The following is a 24,045-nucleotide window of genomic DNA, read 5'->3' on the forward strand; positions in this document are numbered from 1 at the left end:
TGTGTATAACTGACCTGCTGTGTGATACTAACCTTTCTGAGGGATGGTGCCCCCTTTGAAAAGTGGCAATCCTATCACCCATCTCACAGAGTTTTATGAGAATTAGAGGTTCAGTAGGTGAAACACCATATTTAAGTGATCAATAGTGCCATGTTCAGTAATATAATTTTCTACAAAGTACTGTATTCCCAGGCTGCTTTAAACCTCAAGCTAACTTCCATGTTGATCAACTACATGTTAATTACAAGGTATCCTGTCAACCACTGTACCAATTTTACCAGACTACAATGCAAATCTAAACACAGGAATCAAGGGAACTACAGAGCTGGAGTAACCACCCAGTGTTCAAATCAGGGCTTCTCCATTGTTAGTGGAGGGCATTTGTCAAAATTGTAGAGCCATTTTTGGGTGTCACAACTGGGGGGGGAGAGTATCACTGACATCGAGTGGGTAGAGGCCAGGGAGGCTGCTAAACATCCTTATAATGGGCAGGAAAGCCTCCCAACAAAGAACGACCCGTCTCAAATATTAATTATGCTGAAGCTGAGAGACTCTGCCCTGAAATGGGGCCTTACATTCTTCACACTAATGGCTGTCATTTATTGAAGCTACTAACAGGAAGGTTGATGAAACATGGCTTTCTAATTAAAAACCAGCCATGCATATTTAAGAAAGGATTCTGTGGTTCCCCTTCTGGGTTAGAAAAACTGCCCCATAAACATTATAACTGGGTCAAAGATATTATTTTGATAATAATAATATCTTTGGAGCTAAGAAAGAGGAAGAGGCGTCTTCTGCTAACATCGCTATGTCATGTCTTTGCTGGGTTTTTATCCAGCACATTAACCTGATGAGTAAGATTTTAATTCCAGCACACAAGCTGTACAATGGGAAAAAGTCCCAGTCTAACAGGAACACATAAAGAGAAGGTAGACACATGTGGGTCTGTGCCCCAGACTTGGTCTGAATTGAGTTCTTCAATGTTCTGCTCCACCAAAATGAATATTTTTCCAAGTAAATGATCATTGTAAAATGTTATTATTTTTTTCTTTCTGGATGTTCCCCTTCTCTGAATATCAATTGAGCACTGTTAGCACAAGTAAACTGGGACTTTTATTCTTTGTTTGTAATGGTACAAGAGGGCCCTTGTGCTCTCAGAATAGTTATTTCTAGATTCCAATTCCCTTAGGATAGTTTCCTCTCTAAGTGATCCCTCCACTTTATTTTTTTTTAAGAAGTTAACTTGAAATAAAGCATATCGAAGAATCAAATAAAAGGAAAAAAGTGCTTAACATGAAGAACATGAAGTTTAAATTCTTTTGAGAGCGGAAAAAATTAAAATGTTAGTGAATTGTGGTAGCACTGGTATTTATTTTACAACCCAAACCCAAATTTATCAAGAATAAGAACTAGTAATCAATAATTAGTAAGAACATAACAGAACCAAGATTCTTCTAAATGCTTTTATAGATTAACTCTTACAATCGTCATGTGGATTCTATTGTTTTAGATGCTATTATTATTATTATTCCCATTTTTCCAGATAAAGAAAGTGAGGCAGAGAGGTCATATAACTCATTCAAGAGGAGGCACTGAATTCAGCTATCTGGCTCACAGTCTGTGATCCTAATCTCTATTTTATATAGTGTCTCTTCTAATAGCAAAATGCTGAAATAGTTTTGTCATGGGCTAGCTCTGATGGGGCTACATTTACACTTATTCAGAGTGGAAATATAGAAAAGTAATGTATGCCTGGACAGTCAGTGACATCTGAGGGTGGCTATAGGTTACTCCTCCCCTGGTTGGCAATTAATTCAACTCTGCCCAGGGGATCTTTCTTATCCAGGGACTCCCTTAAGATGGTCCCTCTGCCCCTGAATTACCATCCTCCATTCAAGGTCTGACAGGGTCTCCCCTTCCCCGTCTGGTAAGCTCCATGAGAACAGGAAGCATACCTTACACCTCTTCATCCGCAGCACCTCGCCCAGGGCTGGTGATGACATGTTAGGTATTTAATAAACACTGATTCAGTCTTATAGTTAGCTTGGAGGCTTTCAGATAATGAAGGAATAAGATTTCCATTCTGATGTAGAATGACTGAAGAGGAGACACAGGTATTCAGTCTAAAGGAGAGAAGCAATCGGGGGTCTTGAGAACGGTCTTCAGAAAAATTGTCATGAAGACATGTTCTCCATAAAGGCAAACTGGACTCATGTCTGGAACTCACAGAGTAACACACTATGAGCTATATCTGGATTATTAAGTGTGATGTTATTCTGCAGTTGGACACATTAGATCCTCAAGGGATATCACCCAAATAAAATACTATCAAAACTATTTGCTATTGGGCAGCCCCAGTGGCGCAGCGGTTTAGCGCCGTCTGCAGCCCAGGGTGTGATCCTGGGGACCCAGGATCGAGTCCCACGTCAGGCTCCTTGCGTGGAGCCTGCTTCTCCCTCTGCCTGTGTCTCTGCCTCTCTCTCTCTGTGTGTCTCTCATGAATAAATAAAATTAAAAAAATGTTAAAAAAAAAGAAAACCATTTAAAAAAACTATTTGCTGTTATAAGAAATCATACTTAATTTAGGTATTGTTGAGTACAACTTCTGTTTCCAATGCTAAATGCTCTACATCCTTTATGAGATGACCATAGGAGATAGGTACAATTATCAGTCCAATTTTAGAGATGGACAAATGTAGCATTTCAAGAAGGTAAGGAATATGCAGGAACACACGGGAAATGACATACTTTGGATATAAACCTAGATATGATCACAAATCTCCAACTCCTAACCACTGTGGTTGCCAGTCTGTCTTGTGAGTTAGTGCATATTCTTCTTAGAGGTTTTCCAGAAGTTAAACGTTTAATTTTTTTAGTGTATGGGGATGAACACAAAAGATGCAAGAGGAGGCTAATGCACTGAGTACCAGATTGGCTCAAATGACTTGAAAGGTCCTTAACACTGGAGAAAATTTTAAAGGTGATTTGTAAAAAATCATGTTAACTTTACAGTCCTTCCAGTGTGCCTACTAGATACCACCTAATACCACTGGCAAAATGACCACTCTTGTCAACCAAAGTTCCTTTGGGATGACTGGACCATTGCTAATAACTGCCACTAAGGCATTGAAAACATTGTATTTATACCCATGTTTCCGTGGGTATAAATCCACAGTGCAAGCTCTCCCAAGTGTCTTGCTCACATTGGTCTGAGGATTCTGACCACTGACAAGTGTAGCTCGCCTTACAAAAGGCACAAAGTTGGAAGCAGAAGAGTTCTATAGAAGCCAACCCTGGGTTCAAAGAGGGTAGGAAGAAGAGTCTGACATGGAAATATCTGTCAAAATGGTAGAACATCTAGTTCTTTCAAAATCAGGGGGTGAGTTTAGGTGGGTAGGAAGTTGACAGAAACTAAAGATCCCAGAAAAGACTTTGGAGTTTCAAGGGGAGTCCTCACCCCTCAGGATTTCAGGTAAATGAACTGAAAGAATTGGATTAAGATGGAAAAAAAGAAAATGCTACTTTAGTTCACTAAGAATTTTGGTGTAAATAAGTAAGGGGTATCATGATCCCTGGCCGAGGGAGTTTATTTTATAAATTCATTCTTTTAAAAATTTTTCTATTGTGGTAAAAATACATATAACATAAAATTTAGCATCTTAACAATTTTGAAGTGTACAGTTCAGTAGTGTTAAGTCTATTCACATTGTTGTCAAACAAATCTCTAGAATTTTTTCATCCTGCAAATTTCAAACTCTATATCCATTAAAGAATAACTCCCCTTTACCCTTTCTCCCCTGTGGGAGTTGGTCTTTTAAATACACGTTATTAAAGAATATGATAGTCTCATGGCATTGCTTTCACAGAAAACAGAAAAAGACTGGACAAGGTATTCAAAGCCTACTGAGAAGTCCTGACTCTGACACATTGAAGCTATGTAATTCTGTGTAAGACCAGCTAACCTTTCCTAATTCTAAAAATGAGGGCAATGATACCACCCCAACTTGACACTCAGAATTACTCTAAGGACTAGATTCCCACAATTATTACAAGAACTAAATGAGATCTACTACAAGACTTTGGTGGCAAAATGGAAACATAAGATACCACTGTAAGGAGTGGAAAATAAAATAAAATAAAATAAAATAAAACCAGTAGGGGCAAGGTTCCAAACTATAGAGAGAAGTTTAATAAACCACTATTTATTAATCAAAACTGGAATACATTTTGCTATTGAAGAAAGGCAATTCAAATGTCAGTCACTCTATTACCTGTGAATGGTAAGGTACTGCCTTTCGCTTTTCAGGCCAACTAGAATTCTACTATAAATAGTTCAATCCATAGTATTCTCCTTGGCAGCAGTGACTAAGTTGGGCATTAGATGTCAGGGGGTATTGGAAGGCCTAATGTCCTACTGAAAGTGGACTTGGACTCCAGGGAATGTAGAGCTTTTATCATGGGGTTACCAATAAACCCATGAGAAACTTTTTTTTTTTTTTTTTTTTTTTTATTTATGATAGTCACACACAGAGAGAGAGAGAGAGGCAGAGACACAGGCAGAGACAGAAGCAGGCTCCATGCACCGGGAGCCCGACGTGGGATTCGATTCCGGGTCTCCAGGATCGGGCCCTGGGCCAAAGGCAGGCGCCAAACCGCTGCGCCACCCAGGGATCCCCCATGAGAAACTCTTAATTTATAATGTCAAAGTCACTTATTTGTGATCCTGAGATAATTTTGTTTTATTATTAATAAATCTCTATCAATCACTTGCAGAAATAACCTAATAAAAGTTCAGGGAAAGGGAGAGAACACTGGAAATATCTCAAGATTTTCTTTAAAAAAAAAAAAGTCATCAATACCGTATTTGCCATTTGCAAAGCAGGATCCATCAATCCCAGGATTTCTTCATTATAACTTGATTCTAGGCTAATGATGTCATCAATTACATCATCCATCTGTAGGAAAAGGGCAATGGAAGAGAGATAAATGTAAGCAAAAACTGTGCAAAGCCACCCAAAGAGAGATCCACGGTCTTTTTTTACCCTAAGCACTAATGCTCTTCAGTTAGATTCTGAGAAACTACCGTCCTCTTCCTCCCAAATATGAACATTACTGAAAGTCACTGACACTAACAGGTGACAATGATGACATCTGCAACCAGCACTTAGAGAGGGATTACTGGGGGCCAGGCACCCGGTTCAGGGTTTTTGATGGGTTAAATTATTTTGCTCTCTCACAATAACCCTATCAATGTAGGTACTATTAACATGAATTTTCCAGGTGAGATAAATGAGAAGCAATTTGCCGAATGTCATATGGGGAAGAGAGTGAGAGCCACAACTTGAACTCATGCTCTAAAGTGTTACAGGGGTTCAACTGCCTCCCCCAAAAAGCAAAGATGAACCAGGAAACCTCATCTGAATGATGGCTGCCATTTCTTTGTTTTCTCTCAAAACTCACTCCCACAGCCTTCAGTAGACCCTCCTTGCAGTAAGAAGAACCCAGATGGTAATTCAGATCTTTGCTCTCATAAGGATATGTGGGGCACTGTGGCTCCTGGACTACCGGCTAACCCTGTACTGATCTTAAAATGACTTGTAAAATAAGTTTCTCCTTGTAGAGCTGCCAGTGTGCTCGGTATTCCCCGAGGAGTATACCAGGACGAGGTTATCATTACAGTCATGGAGCTGACATTCCCACTAGATCAATTTTATTCCTGAAGTACCAAAACATTAGTTATGATAATAAACAACAGTGATTACATGTGCATTGCAGCAGTTGCAAAGACAAGTCTGTGAAAACATTTCTTTGTAAACACCCTATGTATCTGAGCTGGTTGGTGTGTCTGTGTGTCTGAGTGCATGTACACATGGTTGGATCTAAGTAGTGCTTTTCAAGTACACAATGAAATCTCAATACTCGGAGGAATGTTCCTTTATGTCTTTCTGCCATTTCCAATTAAGGGGGACAGGCTCCTGTGCCATAAGGCTTGTTGGAATCCTCATTCTCCCACTTTCTGGATTAGGGGCAAAGCTCTCAATCTGTAAGAGGCTCAATAGGCCAATCTGAAAAATGGGGTTAATAATACTCATTGCCTTATTGGATCCTTGTGAGATTTCAGGATAAACCATATAAAGAACTCACAGTTAAATGAATATAGTAAATATCCAAAAAAAAAAAAAAATGAGGGTTATTAAGTGACTCCCTAAGAAGAATAATTGCAGGTCAGTTTTGAAACACTGCCAGCACACTGCTTATGCAGTTTCATTTCTAGATACATCAGTTTTGTTTGCTTTTAAGAGATGATTTTCTAATTAAGTTGAATAGGCAAATGGGCTAGAGGACTTTAGGAACAATCTCTCATTATAAGTTTTTTTAGGGAAATAAAATGAATGGGCCTGGTGTGATAGAATTTTTAGAATAATTTCTTTTTAAGCAAAAAAATTTTTTTCATTGCTATTCTTTTTTCTTATATATCTATACACACATTTTAAAATATATAAATATGTTAATAAACATGGCATTATTTATATGTCTATTAAGTAGGATGTCATAGAAGAATCTCTAATCACTTGGGAAAAATCCATGAAACATTATTAAATTTAAAAAGTTTCAAATGCATGTTGCATGAGATTCCATTTTATAGATCTTGCTTTCTCTTTCTCTCTTACACACACATGTATATCTTCATTTAACAGCCTATTGAAGTTGTTACTCTACAAATTTGTGCAACACATTGATGATGGTATCTTAAAGAAGTACAGCATATTACATTTTATGTATCAAAATTTGTGTATTTCAAGCACTTTTTAAGTACTTGAAACAACTTACAGAAAATGCATTTTAAGTTTAACTTCCCTGAGTTATTTAATAATGAGATACTATGAAGAAAATGGCCCTGTTCATAGCTTTCTCTATTTAAAAAAAAAATACGTATAACAACGAGGAGAAAAAAAATCCCTTAAGTCATCAGGAAGGTGTGATGACCACAAATATAGATTCTCATTACAAAGTGTTACATCCTTGCACTGCCGAGTCATTCAGTACCTGCATGCACGATGCTCGTGAATGCGTGTTCATGGTTGGGCATTCACTTTCCGCCCTGTTTTGCTCTTCAAACTTATAAAATCCCTGCAAAAACACAAGCAAAATCAGCCCATGACTTGGATTTGCAAATGACTTTTCAATGACATGTTCACACGAGGCTGATGGTGCAGCAACAAGATGGACTAATAAAGCTTTCACAAAGTAGAATCTGACCGAGAAATAAAATAATGCTGAAAAAACTTCCGTCAAATGAGCTTGATAGATGACAAATACGGACAGAGAAAAATAAGACAGGTTGGTTTGGGCACAGGGGAAAAGACTTAGTCCCTCTAGAAATTAAAACTCAGAAACTTCAGAAGAGTCACCTCTGAAATCACATGAACATTTCAGAGTACAGTAAAACTCCATTAAAATGAGGCTTATCATCTTATAATTTGGAAATAACGGGCATTAAATCACAACTCTCCCCTCAGGTATTTTAATGCTTCGAATTTTGATGCAACAATTAGCTTGTGGTGTGTCTGAATCTCGTCTCCAATCCAGCCTTTACAAAAGCAGATTTCACGGCCGCGGCAATCTTATTACGAAACGGAATTTATCTAGCAATTAAACCTTTGCTTTTCTGTTAAATTCTCATGTGCTACATTATTCAAATCCATCCACGCACATTCTGTGCTTTTTTTTTTTCTTCAACCCAGGGAGAAATAAAAATAATATTCCAGACATTCACAACAAGCGGAACTTCTAAACCGCCTGTCCCACACCTTTTCTATTTTTGCCTTTTCTTCTCCACCTTGCCTTCTCCTCTCTCTCTGCATTTTTACTGCTTTGTAAATGGAAAGGCATTGAAGAGAAGAGAGCGCGAGGCTAACGGAGCAGAAACAGGGTGGGAGAGAACGTGTCCTCGCCTCCACGTCCCACTTGGAGTGGCCAGGTGTCCCATCCTGAGCCACACAACCCAATAACCCGGTGATGGTGTCAAGAGGCCATAGGGTGGAGGCCACATAGCAGAATCTGGGACACAGACCAGCGTGTGTGACCCCGCAGAGTCCACAGTTGAGTGGGGGAATAATATCCAACAGACATTCATTTAGTGTAAGAAGATAGGAGAGGGGAGGAGACATGAATTACCTCTTTTTCACAGTTGGAGTTAAGTGTGAGCATAGCCATGGGGCTGTTGGGTGCGCTGCTCCCCGGCACTGGTGGCATGACATGATCGCCAGGCTGGTTTGGACATGGCAAGCTCAGGACTTGGTTGGCATGTTTATTTGCTAAAGTGGTAGAAAGGTACTGCTTTACCTGCTGCCTTTGGGCTTGCTGTATGTGGTACTTGGTGGGGTTTTCGAGGTGGGTCTGCACCTGAACATAGCCACGGAGGGAAGAGAAGACAGCGCCGTTATTTGTGAGTTTCGGTCGGCTCTTTTCTCAGGCACAAACATGAGACTGGCCAGTCCACCAACAGAATAAATTATTAAGCCCCTGTTATGTACCAGGCACTGTGCTAATGGATTTTGATATTACTGAAGTTTAAAGTCTAACTCTCAGGATTTGGGGTAATACTTTGCCCTGTTTTATTTCCCTGCTAATTAGCTGCACATCTCTTTGAAAACTTGTGCCCTTTTGTTCATGTCTAATAATTTAAAATTTGCAACCATCTGGAGGGCAAAATTTTCCCCAACACGACTGAAAGGATTTACTGAGATCAGAACAACAATCTAAAAAAAGGAGCATAACAATTTATTTTACTTTCTTTGGCAAACAGAACAGCTTTCTGTTTAAAAACAACAACAACAAACCTCCTTAAGAGCCAGCTGTAAAACGGTTGTAGAAAATAAACAGAAACACTCTGATGATTAAATCAACTAGTTGTAGATTAATTCCTCCCACTTTCATTTGGACATGATTATTCAACATTTTAATTAAGATCTTGAACTCAACATAAAAAGCAATTCTACATGAAGTAGTTTCTTTCAGATGCCTCACACTTACATGCATGTGTTTTTAAAAGCAGGACTATTAAGCCGCCAGGGTATTTTTCCTCATTTCTTATAAACATTAATACAGAATTAAAAATCCTTTAAATCAGTGATACTCATGGTATCAAACAGTAAACAGCATCAAAGTAGTAGACCTGCACTTACTGGAAAGAGTACAATAACATGAAAAGGTGAATTACTCAATGTATTGCATATATTTCAGACACTAAATATGAATAAGAATAAAGCTCACCTGATAGTGATTATATTCTAGCATTTCCAGCATAACAACGTTTTAGGTGGCCCCAATCCAATGAGAAACGGTAGACTATTCACTCTCTCTACTTTCTGTAATTCCGATTCGAAGACTGACTGGCATAGAGAAGGCACTATAAACAAGGTATCCCGAGACACCACCGGAAACTTTATCACAGCAGCCCTGCTTATAATAACCTAAGCTAATTAGTTATGCATGTTAAAAAAAAAAAAAAACCATTCGCACAAGGGGCTTTTTTTTTTCCTTTTTTTTTTGGGGGGGGGGGAAGTCCTACGAGCTTGGTCTTCAATATTGGTATCAATTCCCCCCGCCCCCCAGCTTGACGTCATGCTTTTTTTCATAAATATAAAAGAATCTTTTTAAGTGATGAGCTATCAAAGTCAAACTCACTGTCAGATCAAGGCCAATTCACTATTCATCTTTAGTTCCAGTAGTATTAATAGACAATGGTATTTCTCTTTCAGCAATAGGTTAAGAGCTGGCTGCCCCTTTGGAGAAGACAACGCCTAAAAGCTACTATTACACATGAGACTTTCTAATGGCCACATAACTCTGTAACTGCCAACTGCAGGAAGAGGGTCTGTGGAGGAGTCTCTGTGCTGCACTTTCAAGTTCAATGGCCTCATCCTGTATCCTGGTCTCAATATGCATCTTATTCTTAACTGCATGGATGTGTATCCTCCCTACTGATCTTGCATCAGGAGGAAGGGAAACTATCCTAAACAGAACAAGAAAAACATACACACACATAGGACTGGATGTATATTTATGTGGAGAATAAGAAATAAATGTCTCCCCAACTTAATCAAGCTGGGAAGCATGAAAACTTTTACTAAAAATCTTTTATTATAATTCTTAGGGATTAATAATAATAATAATAATTCTTAGGGATAGAGAAGAATAAGAGTTATCATACGTATGACTGATATATCTTTACTCATTTACTTGTTCCATTATTTAAATACCATTTTATGTGCTAAACACCTTGCAAGACATGGAAAATACACTGTGAACAAACAGACCTGACCAGTTTTATGAAACTTGTAGTCTGGGGTGAGACAAAAGAAGAAAAAGGCAAACAAATACATATCTAAAAATTATGATAAATGGTTAATATTCACTGCTGAAATGGTGAGCTATCTTAAGCATAAAACTTTGAAATTCAGTAATTCTATCCAAACGTCCAGGAAAATGAAGTCCTTTATATTGGCAATCTCAGATTGTTTCAAATGACTGATCTAACATGTACACAGAGGTTCACAGAGACATTTTAAGTTTATGAAAGGGTCCAGACACGATAATGATGAGGACAACAGACATTACTAAAATAAACATAAAATGAGGGCAATGGGTGTAATGTGTTTATTTCACTATTACACTTAAAAAAGAAAGGGCTACACATTTAAAAATAAATGTTAATTCACTGGCAGATCCTTATTCTTTAATGAATTAGAATTTTATGCTTTAGTACAGAAGGAAGCAACCTGCTATCTCTTTGGCATTGCCAGTGAGCTCTTTACTATATCCAGGTTGGGGTAATCAGAGTGAAATGTATTTTGTCCCCTTACCGCCAGTGTCTTTTTAGTTTTCAAATAAGTTGAGTAAAGATTGGCTATAAATCTTATGCAGGAGGTGGAACGTCTCTAGCTGTTTCTAATCCAAACACTGAAAACAGGTAACAGAAACAAGGAACATACATGAACTTTGGATAATAGAAGGTAATGAGGCCTGTGGCAAACTAGAACACACATATCTCATCTAAAAGAAATAGCTGACATAAACTGCAGCTGATTGCGGACATATGAGTACACCAACTTAGTACAGATCTTCCGTGGCAATCTAAACTTTTTTAAGTTAAACTTCCCAGATTAAAAAATTGACACCCAAATGTTTGACTTTTCATACTGCATAAAACAAGTCAAACACATCTGTGCAGTGGACTCAGCCCATAAGCCACTAGAATGTGGTCTTTGCTTCATACCATCCTTGAGGATCACCTTCCTATCTACATTCCCGGCAGTGGGGAGGGTGGCCCAGGTTCTGAGGACAAGTTACTGTCCAAATCCAGGTATTTCCTGGTGCTTTTGGAGAGACAGCAGGCCTGACAGCACAGTCAGCAGAATAGTTAAGAATTCAAAACCTGTATTCGAATTGTGACTTTGCAACTTCACTATTTATGTGACCTGTGATCCTTGGCAAGTCATTAACTTTTCTAGGTTTTCATCTCCTCACATGCTCAATAGGGATGATAGCTGAGCCTCCATCGTAGAGTTATTGCAGCATTAAATAAAATCACACTTCTAACAGGCTTAGCAATATATCTGAAAAACAGCAATTCTCAAACTTTTGTCTTAAAACCATTTTAAGCCCTTCAAGTTTAGTATTTACGTGAGTTATATCTATCAGTGTTCACCATATTAGGAAATAAAGCAGCAATTTTTAAAACACAAGATTATACAGGAGCATATATTGCACTGACCATCAGAACAATGACATTGTAACCTGCATGAAGCCTTCATAAAACTCTAACGTAAGATCACACAATGAGCATGAAAAAGGGAAAAGAATCTCTCAGTGTTATTAAGAAAATTGTTTTGGCCTTGCAGAACCACTGCAAGGGTCCTGGAGACCCCTCGGGGCTCTCTGACTTTGAGAACCACTGATCTAGAACACAGGTAGTGCTTGAGTATTATTACCACCCCATCTTAGCCATGCTATTCACCACTGTGTATCAGTGGTGTGTGACACAACCTGTGTTGTCTGACTTGCCTCTCTCAGCCGGAAGATGCTGGAGTAAGACACTAAACCCTTTAACTTCCTCACAGCCATATTGTGAGGCTCTAAAGTCCTATGACAATTTTAAAAGCCATATGAATACAATTTCCGGTCTTCAACCACCCTAAACCATAGCTTTTTAGTTAGTGACTTTCCTTATGTTTGTTTCTAAATAGCCAATCAAGCAAGCATATAAATGAGAACATATATGTAACATTAAACATCTGGATGATTTCCTGATAATTTTTGCATAGGGTTGACCTTCAAACTAACCACCCAAGTTAACGAATTCAGATATCAAAGGTAGGTATTGCTTAGCACTTGAAGCACAGACCACAAAAAAAAAAAAAAAAAAAAACTAGAATACTTCATGCTCTATCAAACCATACTATTTTGTTGATATGATGGATATTTCATATAAATAAAGTACATTAGCTATCTTGTTAAAGTACAGAATTCCAAAGGCTTTGAAACTTTTCTTCCTTGTTACTGCTACTATCTTTTTGTGCTTTTTCCTTTCTTCATTCAGATCCTGAATTGATATGATACCAAGGGAAGCGGAATGGATCACCTTCTAACTGTCACACTTTAGCTGTGCCACTTCCCAGGTGACAAGGACAGGTTATTTTCCATCAGTTTCATTCGAAAAAGATCCTGGAGCACATCAGTGCGAGATGGTACCTAGAGATATTACCATCTTGAGTGATGAAGAATTCACTAGAGGGGAAAAAAAAATCCCATCCAAGGTTCACTGTTCTTCTGTTGCCTCTACTATTTGTAAACCAGAATGTAAATACAATTGAGGGAAGATCCTCATAATCCTTTTAGTGCACAATTTATTTTTTTTTAACACATCAACAGAGAGTTCAGATTTTTTATTTTATGTTTAGGGAGAAAAATGTATCCTGTTGCTCAGTAAAGTTAAGGATTATTAAAGGGATTAAATTCACTCAGTTGCTATCCACTACTGCCTCCCACCCTCCCCCCGGACTCATTTATATTGTTTTTTTAAATGTCAATTTATAGAGATGGTCAATTATGCAATCACCACCCCTGAAAAACATGGTAAGACAGAGAAAGATAGCTTTCCTAAATGGCTTGGGCTAAGTCTTGTCCAGGGTCACATTTGACAGGTGAAAGGTTCTTTTCAGTTCCACCATTGCGATGTTACCACTAAGGAAACCTCAAGCCCAAAACACACGTTTCTAGACACTTAGTCATGTTTTCTGTGCAGTCTGTACAAAGGTATCCTTAGCAAAAAAATAAAGATGAGGATATGAATCCTGACCTAAGGGAGAAGAATCAAAATCTGATGCAAACAAAAAGCAAAACCAAAAAAGACTTACATAAAGGAGAGATACAGGGGATTAAGGTGGATGAGCCCAAGTTCCTTTCACTAGCACAGGGGTCTGCCCACCAGCCCAAAGGGCCTCGCTCCTTATTTTGGTATGATCTGTATACCAAACTAAGGATACATTTTTTAATGGGTAGAAAGGAATCAGAAGAAGAAAATTTCATAATACATGAAAAGTATGTAAAATCCAAATTTCAGTGTCCATAAATTCTTCTTGGCACAGAGCCATGCCCATTCATTTACATATTGCCCATGGCTGCTTTCACACTGCAGTGACAGAGATGGGTAGAGCCTGCCTGGCCTCCAAAGCCTAAAATACCTATTATCTGGATTTTTACAGAAAATGCTCTATAAGGATATGAATAAAATTTCCAGTCTTCAACCACCCTAAACCATAGTTTTTTATCTAACCAGAGTTCAACTTTCTTATTAAGTAGAAGTTTTACGAAGGAAAGAATGAGGTGACTTTTCTAAAGAGAAACAGTATATGTGTATATAATTTTGTAGTTACTTAATTAAATATTGTCTAAACTGGACAAGCAGCCACGTAGGAACACAGGGTATGCTTAATTATCCCCATTTTAAAGACAAACAGAAGCTCTGAAGAGAAAGTTCAAAGATGTGCCAGGGTTGGAAAACAAACCAAGGTCTTCATCATTCTGTCCCCAGTGGCAAACTACAGAACCGCCCTTCCCTGTTGATGAATTTTAATCTAGGGCTTTAACTTAATTAAGGGGGAAAGATAAAACTATGTAAATCCAGAGGTGTACTCACAAACTCTAGGAGTGTACACAAAAATACATATGAATTTATATCCCATTTCTCTGGTCTGTATACTTTCACACTACTTCCTATCATATTCACTTTGTGGAATCATTAGGCTTCTAAATTCAGAGATAGGAGTTATAAATGTGTACAAAAGGAGAGGATGGCAAATCCATTTTTTAAATTTTTGATGTTTTAATAGAATAAACCAGGCTAGCTTTACCAAAAATTCCTAGTAGGTCTTTTATCCTTAGCTGATGACCTATAAACCAGTGTGCTTATTATGAATATAAACCACAAGGTGGGCATGCTTTGGGTTTAGGACAAACAATATTTTAGTACCCTCAGGAAAAAAAAAGTATCACTATAAGTAAATTCCTACTATATACATTATTTTTTCTCTCTCAGACTAAAATAAGCCAAAGGTCTGAGTATAAAAAGAACATCAAGTTTTTATTTCATCCAAATAGAAATAGGAGATTTAAGAGTGGTAGCCGTCTGCCTGCAGGGTATTTATAATCCCAGAATAAAAATGCCATTTTCAGAATCAAATTCCTATGAGAGAAGCAGCAAAACCCAATAAACTTAATGCATTACTCACTTTAATTGAAAACTATGCATTTACCTGTACTGGGAAGATTGTATCAGTCATTATGCATGGTATGTCATATTAAACAGCAAAATTTTAAAACATATATTAAAAATATTAGCATTCATTCACTCAAAATTCTCTACCCTATACATTTTATATTCATTCCAAGCTTAGGTCATTTAAAAACAAAACTAGGAAATCACTTGGATAACCACATAAGATTTTCTTCAAAGCCTCTTCATGTAGTTGTTTTTTTTTTAAAATCATATGATGATAACTGATTGAATCCAGAAGGAACTACAGAAAAAAAATCTGATTTTAATAGTTTTAACCTCTTATTTTAAGTCTCTGCTGTCTGAGACTATCCCCAATTGCCTTCATGCCATATCCATAAAGAACTAAATATAGGTTTGAGGGCAAAACTTAACGTGTATATAAATCATCTGGGATCTTGTTAAATGCAGTGTGATTCTGTAGGTCTGAGGTGGGCCTCAAGATCCCGCATTTATAATAAGCTCCCAGGGGATGCCCACCCTATTGGTCCACAGACCACACTACACCTTGAGTGCCAGGCTGTAATATGTTCTCACCTGGACTTCTCCCAAAAAAGAGTTATATGTTCATGATTCATTCAATAAGTATTGCTTGAGTGCCAACCAGATGTCAGACAACTGCCCTCATCCTACACAGGCTGTTCAGGGAAGGTCCTACAGAAAAAGTGACAGTGAAGCACAGGCCTTGAAGGTCTGGGGAGGAGATGAGCCAGGCAAAATGGTGGGAAGAGTATCCCAGCAAAGTGCAAAAGTTCTCAAGAACAAGCCCAGCCTGCCCAAGGAACAGGAAGAGGGCTCTTAATACACAGTCCTTATCTGGCTTCCAATTTAGCATAGGCACCTCGTATTCCTCTTAACCTCTTTCATCACTGGCTAGTTCTCTCTTCTGCTCTTATATGTCAGAGTATCTCAAGGCTCAGAGTTTGATTTTCTCTATGGACATGCACAGCCCTGAAGAGCTAAGCCAGTCTCAGGGATTTAAATACCCAGTTCAGGTGTCTCTGAACTCCAGATTCACCTCTACCTGCCTACTCCATAGCACCACTGCAGACACCCTACACTTCACATAGTCATCACCCCCTCCAAACCAGCTCCTCTACAGTCTTCTCCATCTTAGTAGATGGCAACTCCATCTATATAGGAAATTACCTTTTTTGGTTTTGTTTTGTTTTGTTTTGTAGATCAAAAAAGTTGTCTTCATATAGTTCAACCTAGTTGCACATTCAAAAACTGTGGCCATCTTTGACTCCTTTTTTTTCCCCCTTCACACCTTCATTCTAATCCATCAAGAAGTATTGGCTCCCTCCTTAGAATATATCCAGAAGTATTGGCTCCCTCCTCAGAATATATCCAGAATTTAACCGATTTTCATCACCTTTATTATTACCATCTGATCTACACCATCATCATTTCTCACTTGGATTACTGAAAAGTCTCCGGACTCTTCTACTGGTTTTTGTTTGTGCCCTCTTGTACTCTAATAGTCTATTTTCAATACATCAATAGAATGACCCTGTAAAATATGTCACATCATGTCACTACTCTAAGAAATAAATAAAAGACCCTCTAATGGTCTCCCTATTTATCTCTGAGGAAAAAAAAAAGTACTTACAATGGCTGACAAGTCCACCCATCATACTTGTTAAAAATGCCCCACCCCAGACCTAATGAGTGAGACTCTTTAGGTAGGGACCAGAAAACTATGTTTTAACAAGCTAACCACGTAGACTCCTACGCACATCAAAGTTTGAAGACCCCTGCCCTCTTTGCCTACTTCCCTCTCCACCCTGGGATCATGACCTGTCTGGACTTATCTCCCACAACCATCCTAAGAGCTTATTCAAAATCCCACAACCATGCCTTGCCAGTGCTCCTGATCCCAGTACCCTGTTCTACCCTAGCACATAGGAGGTGTTCAACAAGTATCTGGTCAATCAGTGAATGAATGGAGCTGCTGTGCCTGAAGCACATGGAGGTAGGGGAGAAGAGAAGCTAAGCACAAGGAATCAAACCATGTAGGGTACTGTAGGGGTTGAGGCTAGGATTCTGAGAGCCTCCAGAAATGTCCTGAGGAAATGGAGAAGTGACAAATGTGCCCTCTTCCTGGCTAATTCAGAAGGCTCTGGAGAAACTAAGTCTCCAGGCTAGGTAGTGATTCATAGACTGCCTCCCTACTCTGAGAGATAAAGCTTCCTTTTCTCTTCAGGGTCTTCCCAAAGGCTGCCAATTTTTATCACTCTCATCTATAAGGCTTTGGATCCTGAGGGGCTAGGACATATGGCCAGGAGCCTGGAGATTTGCCTTCATGTCTAAGCAATGTCACACAGTAAGTGACTGTTAAAGTGAAGGTCTCCAAGCAGGTGGCCCATGGGCACAGTCTACGGGTATGGCTTGCCATTATATTCTATTTAATTAAAAACTGGAAATTTTTATACCAAATTTTGGATTTCTGGCTTCTTTGGATAAATTAAAAGATCTAGCAACACTGAAGCTATTCTAGTGGGCCAGCAAAGAAGAGAGTTCAATGGTGGTTTTCCTCTTTAGATGGGCCATTTGCTCTTCATTCTGCCAGCATTCCACCACTCCTTGTACCCACAGTGCCAGTAGCCTGCTCCACTCACTAATCTCCCTAACTCCTGAAGGCATCTGAACTGCAAACCTTGCCTTATCCTTTAAATACTCCCCATTCCCAGAGTAGTTCCAAATCTCACAGAATGGGTAGCATATATATGTTTACAAAGCCACATTAAATAAACAATCTTATGCGATGGAGAGAATATAAAATAAATTCATAAAACCTTAATACATAAAATAAAGTGATGTAAACTTTTTAAAGGCACATGCATGTCCAGCTAGTAATTAAACAATCAACAATTTTCTAAGGAAATCAAAAGATAAAAGAAAAGGTTTAAGTTACAAGGATGTCCATCAGAGCATCAACCATAAAAGGAATGGTCAAATTATTACCCTAAGGCCCACTGCCTGGTTTTATAAGCAGTTTACAGGGATGCTGCGATGTCCAGTTGTTTGCATATAGTCTGTGACTGCTTTCAAGTTATAACAGTGGTAGAGCGGAGTTGACCAATAGACCTTATGTCCCCCAAAGCCGAAATACTTACTCTGTGGCCCTTTACAGAAAGTTTGCCAACCTTAAATCTCTAACAACAACAACAAAATGGAAACAAAAATCTAATAACAGGCAATGGGTTAAACTAATTACAAGATAGGTGTGTAAGTTCAGAGTTCCCCTGACCTTGGCCTGTTAACCATAGGGCCAGATACTCCTCTGTCCTGTGCACAGGACAGCAGCATCCTTGGTCTCTACCCAATAAGAAGCCTCCCCTGAAACAACCATTGTGATTGGTTGCAAAAATGCCTGCAGACATTCCAAACATCCTTTGGGGAGCAAAACTGCCCCCAGTCGAGAACTACTGCATGTAGATGGATACAATGCAGTCATTAAAATCCATATTTCACAAAATGATTTAATCGGGGGAACATTCCGAATGTACATAGGAATGCAAAACCACTTAGAAACACTACATATGCTGTGATCCTAAACTGGCTTAAAACTGGCTTAAAACTTATTTTTACAACAGCATAGATGAAAAAAGACCGATTACTAATCACTCCGTGATCTTAACAATGCCTCTTCTGGGATAAGAAAATTATAGGGGTTTGTTACCTTACTGGGGTTTCCCCTCCCAATTTTCTATAATCTACATGGCACTAATTTTATAATTTAAAAAAATCTACAGATTCAACAAAAACTAAATCCTGTGGACCTGGGCAAATAAAAATATATTCAGGCCGAACCCCTCTACTGAAAATTTTGCAAACAACACCTAAACCCATGAGGCTGTTATATAATGATGAAATCTGCCTCATTTCAATTTTCCCTTTAAATACTTGATCAGATTAAGAGGACCCTGCTTTTCATGAAATTTTTAGTCCAACATCCAGGCCCCAACAGTTTGAGGTTGTATATTTGACATATTTTTATGGTTTTGTAAAGGGCTGTGATTACGTGGTCCAGTGGTACCCTAATAATAACCCATTGTAAGGGCCGTCCACTTCTCCCCCTCCTAATGGGAGCTGCGAACGCAGCGTTCCACGTGCTGTAACTTTTCCATCTGCCCCAGTTTAGCACTGCCTCAGAACTGCAGACGCCTTTTTGTCTTAGTATCTCCCCCCCAAAATGCCCCCATTGTTTGCAGTTTATCGGGTATTAGAGATCATTATGGCACAGGCAGCAAAACTCCTTTTCATGAGTGCCGGCACTCTTAAGAAACTGGCAGTGGTCAAGTTTGTCGGAGATGAAAACATTGCCCTGGGCTTAAGCAAAAGGTCAGTCAGAAACGAGAGCTGAAGGCTGCCGGTTTGAAGGTCAAGTCCACATGGGCTGAAAACTGGCAAAAAAGCAGCCGCCTCCTAATAACAGACTGCAGGGTCCATATCACAAGACTGAGGGGTCTCTTGGTTTTTAAGGAACTGCATTGTCTTGGGTAATTCCAAAGACTCGTTGCCTAGATTATGTGATGAGGAAAACCCGGTTTGGAATGGACCACTGCACGGGAGCACTTTTGGAGCGTGCTGGGTGCTATGCTGAGCCCTTCACAGGCAGGCTGTAAGGCTGTAAGGCTGTACCCCCTTTACCTCCTTTGGTGTTCTCGCAACCAGCATGCACACAGGCACTCACTGAGCATATGGAGAACAACAACCACAGCTAGACTCCTAGGCCCACAGAAAACCTGTGTAAATCCGGGAAGCAGGGACAAATACAATGGAAACAAATCAACAAAGAAACAATTTCATACAATGACTCAGTGCATTGCAAACAACAAAACAAAGTTATTAGGAGAGAAGGCTGCTCTGTGGTGGTGACATTCCAGCTGAAGCCTGAATGACGGGAAGAAGCCACATATGTGGTGAAGCCAAGGAGCTGAAATATCCCGGGTAGGAAGCAGCCAAGTGGATGGGAGAAACAAGGGTGTCAGCAATGAGAATCTGGTGGTGCTGGAGCGATCACCAGGTCAGCGTGTGAACAGAGAGAGCCAGTCAGAGCCACCTGTTTAGGGGGCTTCAGAGGCTTTGTAAGGAATTGGATTTTCCTTCTCTGTTACTTAGAAAAAAACTTTCTTTGGAAGGTTTTAAGCAGAGAAGTGACATGACCTGATGAACATCTGTAAGACCATCCCTCTGGGGCTGATGTGGATGGGAAGTAAGAACGGACACACAAGGAACAACTCCGAGACTCCTGTAGCCATATATAGGAAGAAATGAAAATGCCTTAGACTCAAATATTAAGAAACAGTTGGATATGAAAAATATGTTTCTGGACCTTGTACCTGGCTTCTTCTGGGCTTGCATCCAATTTAAGAATAGCACATACAAGGAACTAACAACAACAAAGATGATCGTCACAATGCTCTGAAATTTCTCACACCACCATCGAGAAGTTACAATAAATGATGCATACAGTTGTAAAATATCCCATTTAGATTTGTTTGGAGCTCATGAGCTAAGCAATGGCCAGCTGTCAGAGTGCAGCAGGGAGAACTGATCCACCCTTGTTGATACCTGGTTGGAATTTTGATACACCTGAATTTGAATCCTAGCCAAGCTGCTTAAATGCTTTGAGTCTCAGTTTTTTATTTGCAAAAATGGGATCACGGATACCTACCTGGTAGCTGCTGAGCTTGATTGGTGAATGAGAAGTGCTTAGCATGAAATAAATGCTTAATAAACAAATACTGTTCTCTATTATTGTTAGTCCTGGATTTTTCACTTTCCCATTCAAGTAGACCAGCGTTAGGTCACTTAGCTCATCCATCTCCAAAAAGAAAAAAAAAAAGAAAAGAAAAGAAAGGAAAAGGAAAAAGAAAGGAAAGAAAAGAAAAAAAAAGGAAAAAAAAAGAAAAAGAAAAAAAGAGTGCCCTCTCCACTTTGAAGCAGTGGAGAGGGCAGAAGGGAATGGAGGCCGTATTCAGCCTCTTCAGGCATCTTTTTAAGTCCTTCTCTTTAGATGACTCAAATATCACAGATGGATAGTCAGGGCGAAAGTGGATACACAACAATCTTAGTGCATGGGACACGTGCTGGCTGGAGTATCTTATAAAAAAGGCTTTTGTGAAATTATTTCTCTCTTCTAACTTTCTGAATCGGCTAGCTCGGTCACTGGTTCTTAAACTGGGCTTCAGAGAATCTGGGAACTCCTGAAAATTGCATGCAAACTGTTGAGGTTCATTTTTCCTAAGAAGAGATCTAACACAAGACAATACTTGAAGATGAAATTCTGCCTAGGATTTGCAAGGTGGGGAGAGGTATATACATGAAACAAGATGAACCCTGAGTTGTTATTGCTGAAGCTGGCTGATGAGGACATGAGGGGTTCGGTATATTATTCTCACTGTTTTTATAGGAGTTTGGAACAACCTATACACATTCACGCACAGCATACATATTTATGTGTTAGATGTTTTTCTCTGTACTCATTTTTTATCTTCTCTTCCTATAAAAAGGAGAGTCTTACGGTAACATATTTACTGAGCAAGCACTTGGTTAATCCATCAACGTATCATAAGCATAAATGTCTGTTTTTCTTGCTCTTCGGACTTAAGCCTGAACTTGCTTCTCTAAGAGCTGATTTTTATGTTCTATGAGTTGATCGTGGATTCAATATGGTCCATGCCATTCCTCTGTGGTGGTGTCAGCCTGAGCAACTCTCAAAGAAATATTTTGTTTACAGAGTAATTTGGATCTGTCCATGAAGTGTTCTCACTGATCAAAGCAGGAATGTGTATTTTAGCCACAAATAAAATATTTATTTGTGCACAGGGTACAAAACCAAAATCATATTGACCTTTTCAGATCAAAATCAGGACTACCTCTTTCAAGCAAAATGGTCAATGATCTGTATTTATGTTAGATAAAAAAATACAAGCAACTGAAGCTTAAGTTTATAAAGATATTTAGGAATTGTTTTTATTCATTAAAAAACATTTGCTAAAAGTGATTTATCATACTTTACAAAGCAAATTCTCAGATGGACTTTAAAAATGCTAGATAGATAGATAGATAGATAGATAGATAGATAGACAGACAGAAATTTATAAAAGTGGGAGGCACTTATTACAAAACCAAAAAATGGGATAGTCCTGTTTGGACTTCTGTGTGTAACAAAAACAATGAATAAAGGGAGTGAAGATGAAAAGAACAAAATACTTCTTTTGGGAAGAAAGGTGGGAATTTTGAAAGATATAAGAAAACAAGAATATACTGGGCCTTCTCACAATGAGGATAAAGAATTAAAAAGTGACACTGAAGTAATGATTAGCACTTATTATATGCCACGTAATTTTTCTAAAGGTTTTCAATGGATGTGCTCATTTCATCTTCACTCCAACCTTATGAGGTAGGAGCTATCATTATTCCCATTTTAGGAAAGAGAAAATTGAGGCTTTTTTTCCTAGCCACTAGAGTAAACAGTGCCATCTTACGACTTATCTGTAGAATTCATATTTCAATGTAACATTTCTGGTTTTGATACCGTACAGACAGCCTACTTCTTTTGTGTACTTGCTTTCATGCTTTATAAATAAGCCCCTCTTTATTTTTTTAAAATATTTTATTTATTTATTCACAAGAAACACAGAAGGAGAGGCAGAGACATAGGCAGAGGGAGAAGCAGGCTTCCTGCAGGGAGCCCGGTGTGGAACTCGATCCCAGGACTCCGGGATCCGGTCCTGAGACAAAGACAGATGCTCAACCACTGAGCCACACAGGTGTCCTTAAGCCTCTCTTTAATATTCCATCATCACCTGGGTGGACACAAGGCATATAAACCAAAGTTCTACTCAGTTCTTAAGTGAACAGATGCAGGCACTCAGGCCAGCAGTGGGTCAAAGAAGACAGGACTTCACAACAGAGAAAGTTAAAGAGAACATTTGTTATGGGCAAACTGCCTCAGGACTCTGAGTAATTTAAGAGTTGATGCTTTTTCTTTTCTTTTCTTTTCTTTGTTTTTTTTTTTTGGGGGGGGTGGTTGGAGGGATAGGCAAACAGAATCTTCCAGACTCAATAGGAATTTTGTTAACCAAAAGCATCTAAGTATCATGGGGTTTTTAAAGGAAAGATTAAACTATTGTATGATATAGTAATTCTTTTATGAGAAAGAAAATAGGCCACTGTATTATAGAAATGCCAGTTGCCATATACCTAATTATAAACCATTATCAAAATAGGGAAGAAGAAAATGTGCAGATCACCCTTCTGTAAAAAAGACCCACTGCACTATACAGTTTGGATAAAAACAAAAAGAGATGGTTTAATGAGTCCCCAAAAGTCTATATATTATGTGCAGTAGATAGAAAGAGCCCTCAATATGAAAGGAAATCCCTCATTCCTGTCCTCAAGAAGCTTATAGCTGTAGGGTTAGGGTGAGGGTGGGAGGAAAGGGATTTCCTACCCTTTGAAACAGCAGTTCTCAACCAGATTTTGCTCTGCGAGGAATATTTTTGGTTGTCACGCCTGGGGGTACTGGGGATGGGGGGGGCACTGTTGACACCCATTGGGTAGGGAGTGGGGATGACACTGTGTATGGTATGGTACACAGCACAGCTCCTCACAGGAGACAATTACCTGACTCCAGCATCGACAGTGAGAACCCACAACTAGTAGAGGTGGTGTCGACTCCAGGCACCAACTTTCTCGGGGATAGTTTCAGAAAAAGGCAAGGAAACCAGTCAAGGCACAGGAAGGTCACAGATACCCCAAGAGCTACTGATGTGCTTCCTCCTCATTTCTGAGCTCCGCAGTTAGATAAGAGTCACTTCACATCCTGTCTTGACATGCAAAGGACAATTTTTTAGTCAACTGTAAGGAGGAGGAAATGTCATCACAGTAAATAGCTTAATTCAAAACGCTTCATATCAATTGGATAGTAACGTGGGAAGGAAGAGTTATGCTGGAAAACAGAGAACGATATCAATTCAACACAATAATAAACTGTGCCCTAAAACCATGCAGAATGAAGGCGGATGACTCCAATTATCCAAAAGCCCACTGGGAACTTGCTCTGGTGTTTCTGAACATGACCTGTGAGTGTACTGTCACTATGACAGAGTGTCACAAGTAAAATACCAAGTAAAGGAACACGCCACTTTGTGCAGACAAAGCCATTCACCAGTGCTTACTTTTACGGTGCT

General features: G+C 39.0%; 1 protein-coding gene across 12 annotated transcripts in view; it reads right to left on the reverse strand.

Moving 5' to 3' along the window:
- The window catches only part of MITF (melanocyte inducing transcription factor), a 217,297-nt gene that overhangs the window by 24,485 nt on the left and 168,767 nt on the right, over nt 1–24,045 (reverse strand). For 10 of the 12 annotated variants that reach the window (XM_055343181.1, XM_055343180.1, XM_055343183.1 and 7 more), the window contains exons 3-5: nt 8,179–8,406; nt 7,048–7,131; nt 4,860–4,955 (exon numbers count right to left, since the gene is read on the reverse strand). In XM_055343181.1, the coding sequence (XP_055199156.1) occupies nt 4,860–4,955; nt 7,048–7,131; nt 8,179–8,406 (408 nt within the window). Of the gene's footprint in view, nt 1–4,859; nt 4,956–7,047; nt 7,132–8,178; nt 8,407–9,276; nt 9,430–24,045 lie in introns of those variants that run through there. The other 2 variants (XM_055343190.1, XM_055343189.1) reach the window with 1 other exon arrangement.

The sequence above is a fragment of the Nyctereutes procyonoides genome, unplaced genomic scaffold (genome assembly GCF_905146905.1).
Source record: "Nyctereutes procyonoides isolate TBG_1078 unplaced genomic scaffold, NYPRO_anot_genome, whole genome shotgun sequence".
NCBI lineage: Eukaryota > Metazoa > Chordata > Mammalia > Carnivora > Canidae > Nyctereutes > Nyctereutes procyonoides.